General features: G+C 41.0%; 2 protein-coding genes across 7 annotated transcripts in view; one reads left to right on the top strand and one right to left on the bottom strand.

Annotated features, from left to right (window-relative positions):
• Window positions 1-16,042, top strand: part of STAT1 (signal transducer and activator of transcription 1) — a 44,145-nt gene extending 28,103 nt beyond the window's left edge. Inside the window, exons 18-24 of one of the 2 annotated variants that reach the window (XM_073306195.2) lie at window positions 2,186-2,241; window positions 3,090-3,184; window positions 6,566-6,705; window positions 8,037-8,222; window positions 8,883-8,958; window positions 10,093-10,168; window positions 10,981-16,042. In XM_073306195.2, the coding sequence (XP_073162296.1) occupies window positions 2,186-2,241; window positions 3,090-3,184; window positions 6,566-6,705; window positions 8,037-8,222; window positions 8,883-8,958; window positions 10,093-10,168; window positions 10,981-11,004 (653 nt within the window). In that variant the 3' untranslated portion in view covers window positions 11,005-16,042. Of the gene's footprint in view, window positions 1-2,185; window positions 2,242-3,089; window positions 3,185-6,565; window positions 6,706-8,036; window positions 8,223-8,882; window positions 8,959-10,092; window positions 10,196-10,980 lie in introns of both variants that reach the window. The other variant, XM_073306194.2, reaches the window with a different exon arrangement.
• The window catches only part of GLS (glutaminase), a 104,701-nt gene continuing 100,827 nt past the window's right edge, over window positions 15,180-19,053 (bottom strand). For all 5 annotated transcript variants that reach the window (XM_073306196.2, XM_073306202.2, XM_073306200.2 and 2 more), the window contains one exon: window positions 15,180-18,694. In XM_073306196.2, the coding sequence (XP_073162297.1) occupies window positions 18,538-18,694 (157 nt within the window). In that variant the 3' untranslated portion in view covers window positions 15,180-18,537. The remainder of the gene's footprint in view (window positions 18,695-19,053) is intronic.

Below are 19,053 nucleotides of genomic sequence, written 5' to 3'. Positions count from 1 at the left end.
TAGTATACTGTAAGGGTTAGATCCTGCCGATCTCTCTCTCTCTCTCACACACACATACTTCTGCTGAGTAAGGGTTTACAGGATTGGGACCAAATCTACTTCTGAGAGGGCACTGAAATATTCCTTGAAGAAATGGGTCATTTAGTCCAGTAACTGTAATTTTTGTCTCAGGTTTTTATGTTACACTTGCCCATAAACCAGGACCGGCTATATACAGTCTTGACTCAGTGCATAAAAGACAGGGCTGGACCAAGAGACCTGTGACAGCGTTAAAGGAATGTGTCAAGCTAAAAAAAATCTCCTGCTCTTCCCACCTACATGTCCTTAGCTAAACTCTAATTCAATGTTCAATTTTTGTGTATTCCCACTTGAACAACGAAAAGGTGTCAGTTTCCTGTCTGGTTCTCAGAGACCCTGACTAATTTAATTCTGTAGTGTTTGGATAAGAGGAAGGATAGACTTAATTTAAAAAACAAAACTTTGTTATTAATTCCCAGAAGCATTGCCATTAGCCTTAAATTTTATAAAGGGTTATATTTTTAAAAAAAAAATCTAAATTGGAAATCCCAGCTGTCCAGTTTATAAAGCATTTTTTCTAGCTCTATCAAGAGCTCAAATATCAAATTTTTAAAAGGTTTGGCAGCCTTTTGTAACATAATTTACCATTGTTTAGATCACTTTTCTATGTGTTTTAAAATTCTGTAATAATTAACAAAGGCAGAATATATTCATCATAAAAAAAATACAGGTTTCCTACTGTTAGATAGAGAGAGATTGATTATTGACATCTCTCTGTTGGTTTAGTATTTTACAACTTGGTAAATTCCCAAACTGTGATAACCTCCACTTAAGTTTGTAAACAGATATCCTTCATCCTATCATTACATTAGGGTTATAAAACTCAATCTTAGCGCTGGAGAGATTGATTGGAGAATCCTTACTAGCTGCAATAAATTCAAGACTTCCTTCTGTGCTGTATGTAGTTCACTAGTATATGGAGTTTGGCTGTCTGATGATAAAGCCTGTATCCATTCTTTCAGATGTGAGGGTGTGAATAGTCTGTGCTGTGATACTATCAATGGTATTGGGAACCGAGACTCATTCTAGATGGACATAGGGGGAAAAAAGAAAAAAAAAATAGATTTCTCCCTTGTGCCTGGAGCTAGTCTGATTGATTGATATTGGGAGTAGGATACTAGACAGAGTCAGAGTTGGAAAGGCTTGCAGTTGACAGGCCTGTATGTATAGTTTCCCCTGAGATTTTGGGGGGTCCCATGCCTCATAGTTGAAAATCCAGTTGTGAATGTAGTGGGAATACTTAATAGTAATAAGTAACCGAATCTTCGTCCTCTGTGAGCGTAGCTACAACTATACACTACTACCCTAGTTCTGTGGTGTGCCTAGGGGGATTTTGAACTGTTGATGTAGCTGTGGCAACTGGGCCACAGTTTCCTTTAAAGGAATGTCTGTGGCTTTTCCCTTAAATCAAAACACGTACGTACGCTACAGGATTTTAATGGGAAAGAAAAGGATCCTGTGGTTAAGAGTAGGCTTGGAAGTCTGGATATGAGGTTTATTCCTCGCTATGATACAAGCTTTCTGTGGGACCTTTGGCAAGTCACCTAAAGCTGAAATGGGAATAATACTTGATCTCACAGGATGTTGCGATGATCGATGAGTTAATGGGCCAAATCTCTCTCTCAACTCACATGGATAGTCCTAATTTCAGTGTGATGGCTTCTGCCAATAAATGGAGAATGATTGGACCACATTTCTAGAATTATTTTGAAGATGAAAATGTCTTGGTATATAACAATTTTAGATTATCTCTGTATTTGGATTAGTTCCTACCCTACTTCATTAATATGAAATCTGTAGCAGAGCTCTCGATTGCTCTTCCTGGTGCCTGTCAAAACATCGGTTTGTCATTTGCGTACATTCTGCTTCTCCAGAACACTGCCTAGAGGGGCTACTCTGCAAAACTGGCTTGCTAGCTCTGCACCAGCTATTCGAACAGTTAAATCAACAGCTTCTCTTCCTTCTTTTTTACACCCCTAACTGAAACTAAACAAATGCTTAGAATTTAATATGTAAATACAGATCGGTTTCACCTACATTAAGTCTTGAGCCTAATTGATATTTCAAATAAACACGTCTGAAACCAGTCTGTTGGTTTGTTGTGTAGGTCCAACAGGCGGAGGCTCTCTTGATGGCCTTATTCCTTGGACAAGATTCTGCAAGGTAGGAACTGTCTATTTAACAGGTTAGATAATGAAGACAAAGCTTCGATTCCTCTTGTTTTTCACTAGGCTTTTGGGAAGGCAAGGGGGGGTGTGTGTGAATATTTTGATTCAGTTATGGTTGGTTCATGTAAGTTATATGGGGGTGAGGTTAGACTGCTGATTTGTGTGCATCTTTTCAGGGACTAAATCTTAATTTCTGTAAAAGTCACCTAGAGCACTTTATGTTCTATTATATTGAAATACATAAATCCATAGATACAACAACCTGCTGTTCCTGGCTTTTATTCCTACACTTTTATTTCATCTGTTAATCATCAAGTGAAGGATCTTCATTGCTCTTAAATAAAGAGGGTAGTTGTCCAGTGGACCGCAGCTGGGTTAGGGGCAACACCCAAGGAAGAGCACAAGTTAACTCTGCAACGAAGACATACCCTAATATACATGCCTGTGGTGGCAGCAGGTCACATGTAAGGTCCTGCAGGCCCAGGTATCCCCTTGCCAGCCCAAGCTTCTCTTCCCTGTACCTGTGCCACACAGACCAGTTTAGGATGGTACCAATGGATGCACCTCATCTCAACACAGCATCTTTTATCTTAGGGAGTGGAGGAACTAGAGCTATTACAGAGGGAAGAGAGGAGACAACAAAAAATAAATAAATGAAATAAAAAGAGCAGCAAAAAGGAACAAAGAAAGAGGAAAAGTGTTAAGAAAAATAGGGGGTGAAGAGGAGAGGAAGGAGAGACACTGCAGCTTTTTCAGGACATTGTTATAAATTGAGTCCATTGTACTCAGATTTCTTTTTGTAACAGTTATTTGTGTCTTCCTCCCCATGTACTGTAATTTCAGGAAAACATAAATGATAAAAATTTTCCCTTCTGGCTGTGGATTGAGGGCATCCTTGAACTCATTAAAAAACACCTCTTATGTCTCTGGAATGACGGGTAAGAATCTTGTATGTTGCTAATGAAGATGAATAGCTGATGGCTCACACCTTTAGCTCTGTTAAAATGACAGTTGTGATCAGAAATAAAATATGAGTGCTAATAGGGCAAATGAGGTTTGTTCTAGGTCTTCATTGGAAGGAGCCAGACGGATCCTTTGCATGTTAGCTGAAGCAGTGGTAAAAAGACTATGAATTTGGGGAATAAACCCATTGCACTGCCTTTTAATGCCAAAGGTCAAAGTTCAGATTAGTTTCAGGTTAAGTGAGATGAATCACCAGCTCTCAACCTACAGTACAGTGAGCTTTCACCACATCTCAAGGCAGAACTGAGTTAGCTCACAAGAACAGGAGTTTAGCAGGCTGAGAAAACTGTTTAGAAGTCTGAAGTGCTGTAGGGGGAATCTTGTACAAGGTTCACCCTTGTTTAAAAAAGTGCATTTGCGAGCCTCCTGTTGGCAACAGCTGGATTGACTGAATCCTTTGATACCAATGATGAAGTCCAGCTACAGCAGCTAATCTTTGCTGATCAAATGTTAAAGAATTAAAATGTTAATAGTAAAGCTCTTTTCCCGATTAGCAAAGGAGCTGATTTTTCAATGTTTAGAAACCTTGGGTTTCAGTGTTGCTGATATCACATAGCCCATTATTAAAGGGACTATGACTTCTGCCAGAAATAGGCTCAAAATGGGGTTTTAATCCTGCTTTTTAGTTGTCAGTTAAGATTTGACCTTTTTACAATCCTGTTAACAGCTCATATATGATGAAAGGTGCTTCCGATTCTGTGAACCTTCAGTGACTTACTGTAAAAATGGCTATGTATTAAAATTGCTTTAATTAGTTATTGATTGCCAATGACAAACTTTCTTACTATTTTAATGACCGTTTTAGGGTGTTTATGCTGGTAAGATAACACTCATATCCAGGACTAACAAACATAGACCAGGAAAGTTATGGATATAGCCTTTGATTGAACAAGGTACTTGTGCATGTGAACAACAGAAGTTCTCATGTGCTTCAAAATAGGCAAATGCTTAAGTGCCTTGCTGAATTGGGCCCACAGATATGGCTGAGTTAACAGGGAAGTTACTATACTAAAGTGTGCTGTGTTCTCACCCTAATTTTCTGCTTAGCTACTACAGATATCTCTGCACTGACTTCTGCCCTCAAAGCTTCCCGTTCAGATGCCCCCAACAAACTTGTCACCTCCACTTCTGACCTCCACCCCACATAAACTCCTCTTTTTCTATATATAATCTCTGCTCCTCTTTGAAAATCTTTGCCCTAATCTTTGCAAACTGATCAGCACCCATTGAGGGGTCCAGATTTGGCTTAACAGTGGGAGCAACTGGCTGCTGAGCATTTTTGAAGATCCAGCCAGAAGACTTAACTCTCTCAAACCCACACCCATAAGAGATTTTTGCCACTGACTTCAGTGGCGCCAGGATTTCACCCCTGGTATCCAGGGCTCTCTCTGTATAATTATACCATTAATACCATCTACAAGATCATCTTACAGATATACAGAATTGTAAAAAACAAATTTCCTCCCTGTTGTGAGCAGTTCTCTGTTTGTTAGCGGAAGAACAGAGACAGAAATAAAAGGTACAAACAAACCTTTCTTTTCAACTAAACCTAGAGGATTTGCAGGCAGGTAACACAATAAAATGATCCCTAGGAACAAAGATAAACAGGTTTGTGACATCAGCCACAGGCTTTAAAACATTTATTGGGTTTTTTTAGGAAAGCCAAATAGCTGAAAGTTAATTAATAGGGGCTAATAACCCACTGGAACCGCAAGAGGCCCTGAATCAGACAGACTGCCAACCAGTCTGATTGTTTTTTGTACAATATGAACACCTGTTGCATATACGTGGCATCATAATTGCCCCCAGATTGCCTTTTTCATATATCAAGCTGAAGATTGCCAAACAAAGGATTGGGATATATAGTCCTCAAAGGATCCTTTGTAGCTGTTACCCACAATATCTGAAATGTTCTTTTTTTAAAAATCTCTAAATATATAAAATTTACCTTGTAGATTTCTGCTGTTCTCTTTTGGGTAGATAGTGTATTTCCTAATTTACTGTGCTTGCCAAGATACATATTTACCTAGAGTAATGGTGGTTTAATTACATAAATGAGTGTTTGCATAAAGAAAGAACAATGGTTCAGAGGACTTTTGAACTCCTAGATAAATAAAATTGAGTTTAAACATTAATTTAAAGCAAAAAAAAAAAAAATCTCTTGCCTCTCCCTCAAACTCTGATCTACTGGAGAAAACCTGGACAGTATTGCTAAGTGACTGACTGCATCAGAGCTACCTCATCCCCAAGCATGAAAACACAGATATTGCTTATGGATAGAGGTCATTGTCTTGAGAGCAGTTTCTTCCTTCATGTCCCTGTTTGAGACTCTCGTGTCATCTTGATGTTCAGACATCATCCACCTTTTAAGGTCTTCACCATCATGCCCATATAATAGATGTTACCCTGGGATACCACACTGGCCCACTCTGCCCTGTGCAGGTAAATTCAGGCATCACAAGCAGATTAGACACAGCCCTATATGCTCTCCTTAGAGCTCCTTTCCTTCAAGGCCACAAAAGTCACCCCAGATCACTCTGAAGCATTGTCCGACAAAAGATAAACCTTTCCAGAGGGACAAAACATCATAGTACCCTGCATCTGGTAATCATGGTACAAGGAGGGTGAGAAAGTTAAAGTGAGCTACTATCAGAGTGTTTCCAAGCATAAGAGAACATGGCTTAACACACAATGTAATACTGGGGTTGAAATAACCTTGACTGTCAATATCTGATCTGGCAGAGATACACATACTGTCTGGGAAGTGAGCACAAAACCAAAGAATACTGAGAAATCCAAACAATTGTCTGCGATTCCTACAGGAGCATGGGATACTAAAGCAAACACAGGATGTCAAAAAGGAACGCAGTGACAGTTTTCGTTAATACCCACTTAATGCTCTCTTTAAGTTAAAACTGCCGTCTAGGCCCTGGTCTTGCAAACACACATGTGAGTAAGTTGAGTAATTTTACCCATTGAATTGAGACACTGGTTTTGGATAACAAACCAATTTCTGATTTTAGAAAGTGTTGAGACAACAACATTTTATAGCATGTTACACATAGCAAGAGAGAAAAGGCTGAATAGCCACTCTCTGGATAGCTGCTGCTCAAGGACTACTGCACCCAGGAGTGAGAGTGCACATTTTAATTTGTGCATTGATGGTGGTGTTATAGCTGCATGGGATGTTATAAACCAGTTGGAAAAATTCTGCTTTTAGTTACATGAGGTAGCCTAATAATAGGCTTTGGATGTACTTAGAAGTAAATTGTACAATTTTTCTTTTAATATTACAGTTGTATCATGGGTTTTATCAGCAAAGAGAGAGAACGTGCTTTGTTAAAGGACCAAAGGCCAGGGACCTTTTTACTGAGATTTAGTGAAAGTAGCCGAGAAGGAGCCATCACTTTTACCTGGGTAGAGGGATCCCAAAATGGTAAGTAAATACAGAGAATAACTTGGGTTTCTACCTACATTTTAAAACCAAAGTTAAAAATCCTTGGAGCCCTCTGTCTCCCTTACACAGACTGGCAATAACATGAAATTAACAATCCTCCCCACTAAGAGCCAGAGTACTACCACTAGTACAATATTCCAACAACAGTCTGGTAGGCTGCTTCAGTTACTTCCGTGGGGACAGGGGCATTTCCAGGGGAGTCAGTTTGGCCTATAAAGTTGTGGAGGACAAATCCCCAAGGTTCCCCCAGTATCATTCCCCCCTACAGGTCTCCTCCATCCCAACATGTCCCAGTACATATCCTTCATGCCCACCCCCACCCCAAGGTGCCCCCAGCTCTCACCTGCATCTGCCCCAAGTTCCTCCATCCCCAAGGTGCTGCAGCTGCTGCCCTTCCCCCCCGAGCCAGAGATCCCTCTTTTGACCCTGTAACTCCCCCTCCACCTGCTCTCAGCAGCTCCCCTGCACCTGTCTCCAGAGAGGGGGAGAGAAGACTCTGTGGGGGATGGGCAACTGGAACTCCTCTGCAGTCAGCTCAGCTCCCTGCCTGGCCAGCTTCTTCCTGCTAGGCTCAGACCCAGGCTGGCTGGGGAGGGGCCTGGGCGGGGCAGGGACTGCACTGACTGCGAAGGAGAGGCTCCCTGCATCTTCCAGCTTATGCTGTAAGGAGATAGATCGCCCCTAGCTGGCAGGAGGCTGCAGCTGCTGATGGAGCCCAGCTACTAAACAGCCTAGGAGAATCTGCTGCTGCTGAAAGCTGCTGCCTCACCCATTGTCTTTCCTTCTCTGCAGCCTTCCTGCTCCTGCCTTTGCCAGTCAGAGGCTGAGGGGGAGACAGACAGTGTTGTCCCGAATCCAAACTTTCAGCTTGCAGGGGGACCATACCTTGCTCACCCCCATAATAAAACAGCCATGGTTGTTTGGGTCAAATCAGGTAGCAGGTGATGTGATCTGAATTTTATCAGAAGAGGCTGAAAAGGGCCAGTCTTGTAAATTTCAGCATGTTTTAATTTAAATATATGATTACAGCCCGTTTCCAGAGGTGAACACAAGTCACCCCAGTCACTCTGAATAAAATATGTGAAAAGAACTGTTCTCACATATATTAGGTCATACTTTCCTCTGCATGGAGCAGTATTTGCTTTGGAAATAAAAACTAAATTGTGACAGTGCAAATTAGATTTCATTCTGTAAGTCCCTTCCTTCACTTGATCCTCTCTGAATACGTAAGCTCAGCTGTGTTTTTCTGTATACTTTTAACCAGGCTTTTGGCACCATCTCTAGGATTCATGTCCTTCTTTATTCACTAGAACCTCAGTTCCATTCGGTAGAACCTTACACCAAGAAGGAGCTCTCAGCTGTTACTTTCCCTGATATTATTCGCAACTACAAAGTGATGGCGGCCGAAAATATTCCTGAAAATCCACTGAGCTATCTGTACCCAAATATTCCCAAAGACAATGCCTTTGGGAAATACTACTCCAGACCCAAGGAGAGTAAGTGCTACCAGCATTTCATTTGCAGAAGTATTTTGAGGTATTTGTTTGTCATTGAAATGTTGGACTACCAGATAATAGCTATGATATACAATTAAATGACGGTAGTTGAACCAGACCTGCTGAATTCTTCCCATCTAAAATGTGAGCAGTTGTATCTGAACTGTTCAACGGGTGAAAAAGAAGTGAGGTAGTAGAGGGGCTGTCAGTGGGAAATCTGATCAAATTGAAAAATGTGTACGTGGCAGTTTCAGGCCATACAACTGCCCCAGAGTCTGCCTGCCATATTTTGTGGTTTTACAACCTTATGTCCCCACTAGCAATTAGATCCACGTAACTGGACGCTGGCACTTGTGTGGCGCTGCATTGACTTCAGGGGGTAGAAGCTGCTGCGTGAATGGATCAGGGCCATATTTTCCTTTTTTTCCTCCCTCCGTCATGCTATGTGGGAAAAGTCACACAAGCCGGGGGAACTGACTTGACACAGTCTTCTTTAATGCACAATGGAAACCAAGTGGAAATACAGCCTTAGTTGTTGTAACAGTAGCCGGTAAAACGTTTTCAGGAAGAAATGCAGTTTTTGACACTGCTCCTTTAATTCATATAAAAGATTTTTCTCAAAGTAAACATTTGCTAAGCATTGGTGTATTTTATTTTTAGCCTCTGAGCCTATGGATTTAGATGGCCCCAAAGGGAATGGATACATCAAGACTGAATTAATCTCTGTATCTGAAGTGTAAGTTTGCCCAGAACAGCTGGATTTCTAAAAATGGGATAGTATTTGAAGCTACTAAAAATGTTGTGTATTTTAGGAGTGTTAAAGATGTATATGGTTTGGCATTAGATCTCTCCCCTGCTTTGCTAAGCCCACTGGGTAGGAAGACACCACAATACACATAATAGAACAGAAAAAAGGCTACTATATTAAAGTACAAAATGTAGACATATTTGGGCAATTTACAGCTGTTTCCCATACTTGATTTTTCATAAAAATTAGCTACCTCCATTTTCTTTGGCCAAACATGACCTATCCTGGCTTGACTGTAGCAGATCAGTGCGTCTTCCCACCCACCCACCTCTGATTTCAGTTATTAAAACCACTCTGGCATTGCAGAGTGTGAAACCTCGTGTCTCAGCGATGCAGTTCAGAACTGGCCGGGCTTTCTAAGTAGAACACTCTAGCTTGTGGGACATCCTGCTGCTGGTGACCTACTAAAGTCAGAGTGGTTGATCTTGCAGGGTATGGCTACACAGGGATAAAAGATCCATGGCACGGCTGTGGCTGGCCCAGGTCAGCTGACTTTGGCTCACAGGACTAAAAATTGCTGGATTCTTGTAGATTCTTGGGCTTGGGCTGGAACCTGAGCTCTGGACCCTGCATCCTTGCAGGATCTACACAGCAATTTTTCAGCCTCGCAGCCTGAGTCAACTGACCTAGACCAGCCCTGGGTTTTTTATCCCTGTGTAGATGTAGCGGTAATAGGATCCATGGGCATAGGCGTTTGCACCCATCCCGAGACTTCAGGTACTGCGTATGGGGCCCAGGAGCTCCCTGTAATGGGTTCTCTTGCTGAAGACAGTATCTTCCCCACAGCTCACATTTGTTCAGACTGCGTAAGTAACATTACTGCAGAATGAGTAAGATGTAACTTTGATGAGTCACCCATCTCAGTGACATCTACCTACTTGTTGCCTTTTAAACTGAATGAGAGGCAGCCAGATGCCATGGTGAGGGGCACATGCTACTAAAAATCAAATAGAGTGAAAAGAGTTTGAAATGGGAAATGAATTGACTTCAAGGGTGCTGTTTTTTCATTGGAATTAATGTTAATACGCTGAAGGTTTGTCCCTTCTCTTCTCCCCATGTCAGCCACCCTTCCAGACTCCAGACCACAGAAAACCTCTTACCCATGTCTCCTGAAGATTTTGATGAGGTGTCTCGAATGGTGAGCCCTGCAGAAATTGACACTGTGGTATGGTGTTTTTTTGGGGGTTTTTTTGGCCAGGGTGGGGGAGGTGAAGGGGAAGAGAGCGGGGGTGGACATGGAATTTGCTTTTAAAAGGCTTTTATCCTGCCATTGAATATTTCATATTTTAAAAATACTGTGATTTGAACACAAACTGGCTTTCCAGAACAACTTACCACCTTTAGTTGGAAATGCAAATGCATTTCCTTTGCGGGCTGGAGCTACTTTGCTTCATTTTAACCTATTTCTCCCCTCTTTGGACTCCAGGACAGTGGCTCTCTTTATATGCTATGTCCTGGAGGAAGGCTAGGTAAGACTGTGGAGGAAACACAATAGGAAAAGTTACTATACAAACAGCAGTAAGGTGATTCATCTAGCTATGAATAGATTTGGCCAGTTAGCACTGTCATATTATCTGGCTTAACAGTGGAACAAAGTTGGCAAAATACAATTTTCTTGTTCTCACAGTAAGTTGAATTGAGAGATCTGAATTTGCCTGTGGCAATCTGAAAAGATGACATAGTCTTGGTTGGTTTAGCAAATAGCACTGGGTTCTGAAAACCCTGGGTAACACTTTTTGAATATTACTTAATAATTCTGCTGTCAGAGTTCAAGCCCCCATTAATAATAGATAGCAGCACATCAGTCTCAGTGCCTTTACTGTGTAACCCCCTGAAAAATACTACTACAATGCATGGTAAAATGTAAGTGTAAAAGAGTATTTTAGTATAATTCTTTGCTGTGGTTTGTTTTAGGATAGATTTTAATCAACATGTGCTCTTTCTTTACAGATGTGTTCAGCCTATCCGACTTAAGTGTTATTGGTCTCTCTGCTATACTGTTTGCACATGTCCATCCTTAAGTAGCTTGCATTTTTCTGCTTCCGAGCCTGCAGAGGTATGCATCAAGGCTGTGTGTAGTCTGTGGCAAGCTTTCCCTACATTCTGAAGAAAGCCCTTGGATGGTGTGGCACACCAATGCATCAGACTGGACCTTCAGTTAAATTAAGGAATTGAGGTTCTTAATGAATTCAGTGTGAAAATCATAATACCCAGAGTAACCTGTATGTTACTGATTGTGATATGACATTCGTTTAATTGTAATTTTCAATGAGCTAGAGAATTTTCTGTCACCGCTGTGAAACTCCAGCACAGAAGGTGGAGGGGAAAAGCTGGAAATCTTAGCAACAGCGTGGGGGAACAGTGAGGGCTTTTGGCTGGGACAGCAGCGTGGGATTATGGGAGAAGCCCGTGTTTCTACTAAATTTATCTTAAATGAAATAGTTATGTTGACATTTACAATGTTGTCTTTAGGTTTTAAAGTAAGTCACCTCTGAGATTGGTTCCAGGCTGCCTGCATACACAGGCAGACAATACAGCTTCAGTTTGCACTTTGCTCACATTTGGCTTTCTTCTGCAATGAGGAGGCCTGGAATATTTTCTTTTAAATGAAAGCTTAGATACTTTCTCAAAGGATACAGCCACAAACTGCACTGACCTGTGTTTACTTCTGCTCTGCTAAATCAGTGGCATATGCTTCATTGTAAAAATAAACTAGCATGTTATTATGGTAAGAGTGAAATCCAAAACTGTGACTGTAGCGCTCATTGAGAAAAGAAACACCAATTGAATAGGATGTTTCACAAAATCTTTCATGGAGAAAATTCCCAAAGGTATCATGTCACCCCAGAGAACAGTGTTTGAGCACGCGCTGCATATTCTGCTTTCTGTTATGGCATAAAGGAATTGAAAGCTAGACACTGTAGAATTACACCCAGTCCCTTCCTGAAGTACAGTTCAATAAAATCTGTGTGAGGCAGCAGAGAGATGTTTTCTCAGAGGATCCTTAATACAAGCACTGCCCTCCATCCAACCATCCTTGTAAGCTGACTGCAAAGTCACCATAGACTACCCCTTGACCGGTAGTTACTTGTGGAGGTGGAAGTGCTTTGACACTGTCAGAGTTATTAATCATTGTCTACCATGAAAATATATGTATCCACAAAGCACATAAAAGTTTAATTTTAAGTAACCAAAACTAAAATAAATTAAGAGTAGGGCTCCTTCATTGTGACACACCTGCCATCCAAACAAAGAGAAAATATTCTAACCTTGCTACTGGCAAGGGGCTTAAGCCTGAAAAGTAAGTTGAGAATTGAGGGGGAAAAAAAAGAAAAAATCCTCAAGAAATGCAAACTTGCCAAACCGATAGATGGCATCTCTTGGCCTGTCAGATTGCAGCTATTTTTATAGTTCACAGTTTAGCCAGGAACTGTTGGAATGGAGAAGTCCATGTTGTCCACTGAGGGCTTGATCTTGCACCATTCATGTCAATGGGAGTTTTCTATTGACTTGAATGGGAGTAGGCTCAAGCCCATCCAGAGCATAACTGTGTCTTGCTTTCCTCTTTGTAGCAGCAAACAGAAGCATTCCTAGCACGTCACTCCACTAGTGAAAGTAGCACGGTTACCTTAGTTGAAAAATAAACTAGTTTTAGGCCTCCAAGGGTGTGGCTTTGCTACAGTAAGAAACCTGAGTATCTGCAGTGCAATTCAGCAGTCCCTTAGCCCAGGCCTGCTACAGGTTTTTAATTGCAGCATCGACATATCCTAAGGGGCTTGACTGCAGCACAGCCCCACTGAAGTCAGTGGAGCTATGCGGATATGCACTAGCTGCAGGCCTTGCTGCTTTACACGTTTGTACTGCCCGCACTAATTTTGACTGTAATCTCTTTGGGGGGACACTTTTCCTGTAGCATAGCACTATTAACTAAGTCACATTTTAGAAGACTTCTCATTTTTACTATTGCTTATTTGAAAGAGGGCATAGTCTCTGCATAGACACACAGCTTCATTAATAGCAGTAGGATAAAGAAAGATGAATTACAATCGACTCTGTGTTAAGTCAGTGCTTACAGCCCACGGAAGCATTGGTACTTGGAGGAAAGAGGCAGTCTGCTAATAGCAGAGGAGCAGATTTGTTCTCAATACACTGGAGGCTAATTAAGCCACAGTTCCCTAATGAGGGTGGCCTCTTGAAATTCAATGAATTCTGTGCAAGTCTCACCATGAACTCATAACTCCTCATGAAACTGAAAATCACTAATTCTCTTGCCTCAGTGTTCCAACAGCCGCAGTGCTTTGGCTCTCAGCAGCTTGCGAGTTTAGCGTTTTGCTAGTTAGTTTATAAGGGATGGGGAAGTTACATTTCCACCATTCAGATAGGTTAAAAAACAATCAGCTGCTTGAGCCTGCTTCATGAAAAGGAAGTGGTAAATCCATTTAGTACATTGTGCCTGTAAAGACTAGCATGTTGCCTGCAAGGAGGACCCTTGCAGTCCTAGGATTCCATGCCAGTGTTGAATCGATCTGAGAGTATTTGCTTAGGTGGCAAAATAGTGCCAGTTTGCCTTATTTTTATATCGCTAACAAAAAAAATCAATGACCACAAATGCAAAATATATCAACAGGTTAATTTTATTACCGTTCTCATTAGAGTAGCTATGTGCACATATATATTTATCAAGTGAAATGAAGTGGGTGTTCCTAAGAATTGTGATGTGTTAATCTGTAGATGGTGCTTATAATACCTTCCCTTCTGAATTCAAGTTACATCTGAAAGTCAAATTTTCTCATGAGTCCAGTAGATGTACAGTAGCTAGCTTCATGTAATTTTTGCATGGATGATAGTTATAAAAAGAAGTTTTACAATACCAGAACTATTCTTTTCCAGGTTAAAAAATTGAAGCGTCACTTAGCAATTGTTTTATGGTTACTAATGAGATCATGTTTCTCTGAGACTGGTGAGATTTAATTGAATTTTTGACATAACAGAGGCCTCAATTTGATTGTAAGCCCACTGGGGCAGTTTCATCTCTATATGGTTGTCAGTTATTTCTATGGCTAGAGAATTAGCCATATGTTCTACTAGGCTCTGGGCAAACAAGTAATCTAGCAAAGTGGCAGTCTGGCTAGTCAAGGCATTATTTGTTGCTAATTATTTCACAGTGCCATCAGTGTGCTATGCTGCTGCTCCTCACAGTACAGAACAAGTGACATTGTCCTTGCCCCAAGTCACTTACAAGCTTATATAAACTTGACACAACAAGGAGTAAAATAATGCGGTGGGGGGAGGGAGGGAGACAGACAGAGGCAACCCCTTAAGAATGTGGATAGCCCAGCTGGGGCTCATGGTTCATACATGGCATGGTCACGTAAGAAAAGGTTTTTTTAGGGCTGTCAAGCACTCCATAAGGCCATCTACAACATGTTGAAACCATGAAATCAGCAACAATGTATGTCTCCACTCCTGGCTGCAATATGAGACCTATTTAGTATAGGGCTGGGTGATGTTGATTTTCAGTAGAATCCCTTAATTGCTTCCACAATTTTCTGTTGCCGTCTGAGGCTGGAATTTGTGAGGAACCTTCAGGAGCAAAATGATGCATGTATATCCCTATTTCACCCTCTGTGGTACTCAACTATTTCAATAGCCAGACCATCCCAACTAATTCCTAACTCAACAGATTCAGAGACCTTTACTTCCCCATCCCAGCGACAGCCTCTATTCCTAAAGAATAGATGTTGGAGACCTCCAGCACTTCAAAAAGATATGAACACTAGGGTCATCTTCTTGTTAGAATGCCCACAGCAGGTTGGGTATTCTGTTGTAGCATCATTTCTCCATCACCAACTGGACACCTGTATTGGGTGAGGGAAAGCCAATGAGCTCCTGTTTGCTATATCAAGCTTTTAGATTTAAAACTACAGTATTCACTGGCCACGAGATGGAGCCTCCTGATGATTTGATGCTACAATTAAAGCTTGTCACAAGGCCTTCCCAATGCAAAAGTAGCCTCGAGACTGGAGGATATCAAAGCAGCCTAAATTGGAGGGCTCCACAAAGTCCACTCTCTTTGGCTACTTCAGTTGGGATGGTATTAGAGGTGGGTAAACGATGTAGCTAACCAATAAAAGAACCCCTCAAACATCTGTTTTTTGGTATTCCTGTTTAATTGTGCTGTAAAAAGCAACAATACCTGGATTTTATTCATTAAAATAAATCTCTTTCATTTTCAGAACCAGTACAGCTCAAGTATTTTTAAATTTAGATTTACTTACGGGAAATTGCTGAAAGCAAATACATTCATCACTGTCTATTCCCCACAGTAAGGAATCTATAATGTCACACCAATCTGTCACAATTGCTGATCCTACAGCATCAATAAAAACACTCATTGACATTCTAGCTCAGTAGCTAAAAAGTTATCAGCCCAGTACATCACATTTTTCACAAAAAGATGGGATAATTAACACTAAGACCAGCACAATATTTCTGTGTATAAAGCATTAAGTTAGCATAACCATTTCTAGCTGCTGTGATACATAAGAAACACATATATGACAGAACACAGAAAACTCTTTGGAGCATAAGGATGTCAGCATTTGATAACACAACAAAAGCCATTTAAATTAGAATCTACATGTCAGTGCCAGCAATGATGAGCAGCCAAACCAGTGAACTACATATATTTATAAATAAATTGCATATATAAATAAATGCACTGCTTCCACTGGGCACAAATCTTTGCAAAATAATATCTCCTGGTACAATGAGAAAATGCTAAAACTATCCTGGCGAAAATGCGTTTGTGCCTAAATTCTAGCTAAAAGCTCTTAATAGGGTGGAGGAAAACGTTAGGTGCAGGGACAGCCATAATCTCTAAACTATTTAATTAAAATGCCTTTATCTTCTCAATACATGTACCTGCCTTTTGGAAATGTTAGTGTTTGAGCAAAGTAAACCTGATTTATTTCAATTACATCAAAATAAATCACTGACATTTTTTCTGAGACAGCAGAGGATACATTTTCTTAGCAAACCAGAGAGCTATACATAGAAATCTGATCAGTTAACAAACAGAATGGGTCTCATAGTCTGGGACTAATCAGTACCCCCAGAGCCCAACCTGAGAAATTTGACTCCCATAGGATCAATTTGGTAGGTCTAAGAATACTATAGAAGAAGACATGGGATTTAGTTTGCCTGGTTTTATCCTCTGTAGGAGTGCAGCAGAGCCAGGGCCTTGTGCTCTCAACAGTGACCCATCTGGCCAAGAAGGGTTCAAAGGGAATCCCATCCAGTTTTTGGTTAAGGAGGAGGGTGGCTGTGACACAAGGCATGAAAGGAGAGGGTTAAAAAAGCATGAGGCCTTCGGGTGAATAACTGACTTGAGGCAAAAAACCAGCTTGAGAGCAGTAATATCAGATCTGGGGGGGGGGGGGGGGGGGGGGAGGAGGAGAGAGAGATGGATGCCAGGCAAGAATTTTTACCAATCAGATTTCAGGGGTTTAGGCTTTCAAACTACTACAAGACAGCATCTTTATTATGAGATAGGCCACTGCTTGTGCTGAATATCAAGTGCCTCCATTTGATTTCTCTTTCTTAGGGGAGGCGATGTGCATGGTGGCTAGAGCACTGGAGAGGGATGCAGGAGACAAGGGTTCCATACCTTGACTCTGCCACTGACTTGCTGGGTGACTTCTCCATGCTTCAGTTTCACCATCTGTAAAGTGGGCATCTGGAGATCTAGGGATGAATTATTATTACTGGCATATCTTTGAGATGTGTGCAGTTCCCACAAATGGTCTCATTTCCCATCCACTGTCTGAGTCTTGACTATCACCTACTTCCAACAAATGTGAAATGGATACTCCTACAGAAGATTTTTTTTTTTTTTTAAAGGTGACTTCATTCATACTGTAGTGTCAGGAATCAGACATATTGTTGCATTGGGCAAGAAGCTGATGTAGTGTAAAGGTCCCCAAAATAGAACAAATATTTGGATTTAGATTTCTAACAACTGGCGTATGTAGGGCACAGACTACCATGTGAAGAGTGCAAATGCGACAGTTCACACACAAATGAACTGCTTGATTTGTGGTCCTGTTTCTGATTTCTTACTTGTTTTACACCAGTGTAACTTCAGAAGCTTCAACAAAACTATTTGAGGATTTATGCCAGCATAAGAAGAGAGTTAGACCCACAGTTTGGCATATCCACAACCTTGCTCATGCTTTGATTAGCTTTATGCTTCTCTAAGTTGTTTCATGCCATCAGTGTTTTTTATTGTGAGCCTAACTCATTTCAAACATTTGGTTTAGTATTTTGCCTTTCATATACTTACATCCCCCGAAAAGGTTTTTGGTGCAGTTGCAGCTAAAGACAAAACATAAGACTGAGATGAATTATTTTGCAGCCTACAAGTCCCCCCATGATGCACGTATGCCTGTCAGGAACAAATGCATTCTGTGGAAGCACCTGCTTTTCCCAACTAAGGGAAAAGCACTTCAGCAGCTGAATATGGAAGAGAGAGGCTAGACAAAGGGCATTTGAAAGAAACAGCTCAAAAAAACCATCAAACAAGTGATATTCCTCTATGCCATTTGGTCATCAAACCAACCTTAAAACAGATTCCCTGAAAAAATCATCTCTAAGAACAATTAGCTCAGACCATTGACAAATGTCACCAATATATTATTTTGAGATTTATACTATGTAAACAACCGGTCAAGATGGCGCACGCCTTAATCCTAGCTACATGGGAGGCTGAAGCTGGTGGATCGCTTGAGCTCAGGGGTTCTGGGCTGCGGTGTGCTATGCTCATCGGGCGTCTGGTGCTACTGACAAACCTGGCCAACAGGTGGCTGAAGGACTGACCAGAACAATATGAACAATGCGTTGCGATCGGCAACCGATCGATGTAGGTGACAAGGTGATGATGTAAACAAGGTTGCATGGGAAATTATTTAGGGGGAAAAAAAGGTAAGTGCAGATCCTTGTTCAACGCACCCATGCTAAATCTACACCAGCATCCTCAACTCCTGAAATCTAGCAAAACCACAGTGACACTTGCACATGGCAACAGCATGGTTCCACTTAACCACACTGTAAGAGATTTGTTTAAAAATGCAAATTCAGCAGAAAAATTCCTGACCACGGTTTGAAGATATACATAGAACACAAAAATAAATTAAGTAGTGCACAGTCAAGCCATAAACAGCTAATACTTCTTTTACATCAATTATACGCAACACAAGGTAATATTGCTCACATTACAGAGGGAGACTCTCGGGGGGGGCAGGGGGTTGTTTGGGGTGTTTGTTTGTTTTTTGGAGCGATTAGGTTTGTCTGCTGCGTATCATGAAGAAAACTCCTGTAACACTGAAATAAATGAAATATTCTGTAAAATATACACCACTGTCAGACAGAAATACACACGCTCTTCATACTCATTTTCCACAAAAGCATAGGTAAGTGAGTTGACTCTTGGGATCTAGCTGAAGATGGTTAGAGTAAGCCATCTAGATTTTTATGAACTGTTTGATTTTCCTTTCCATTGCTGGAATCCTCTGGAGGTGTGTACTGGATCTGGAATTCTTGAAGAATTTTAAATACATCATGGTGTCCAAAATGTAAAGCTTCATCCATAGGAGTGTTATTCCATCTGAAACAGGGAGCACAATATTTCCAAAATCAGTAAGCAAGTAAATCCACCACTATGAATTCCATTATACTTTGATGTTTGAGACAACAATTGCCCGTACAGTATCTACTAAGCTCAGGGAGTACGTAAGTACCTTCAGTGAATTGGACTGTGGGTCACAACCTTTTTTGACAACAGATGTTTTCACAACTTTTTACCCCTTCAGTATCAAAATAACTAATGGAGAATGAATGGGATTCCATTCCTTCTTATGCTTCAGTATAATTGTTTAATAAAGTTCAGCTCAACCAGTCACATATCCGTGTAACACCACTGTCTTCAGTGTGAATTCACAGGTGTCACCAAGGACAAAATCTGGC

This window comes from Lepidochelys kempii, chromosome 11 (genome assembly GCF_965140285.1).
Source record: "Lepidochelys kempii isolate rLepKem1 chromosome 11, rLepKem1.hap1, whole genome shotgun sequence".
Classification (NCBI taxonomy): domain Eukaryota; kingdom Metazoa; phylum Chordata; order Testudines; family Cheloniidae; genus Lepidochelys; species Lepidochelys kempii.
Note: the sequence above shows the minus strand (reverse complement) of the source record. Positions and strands in the feature narration are given on the sequence as shown.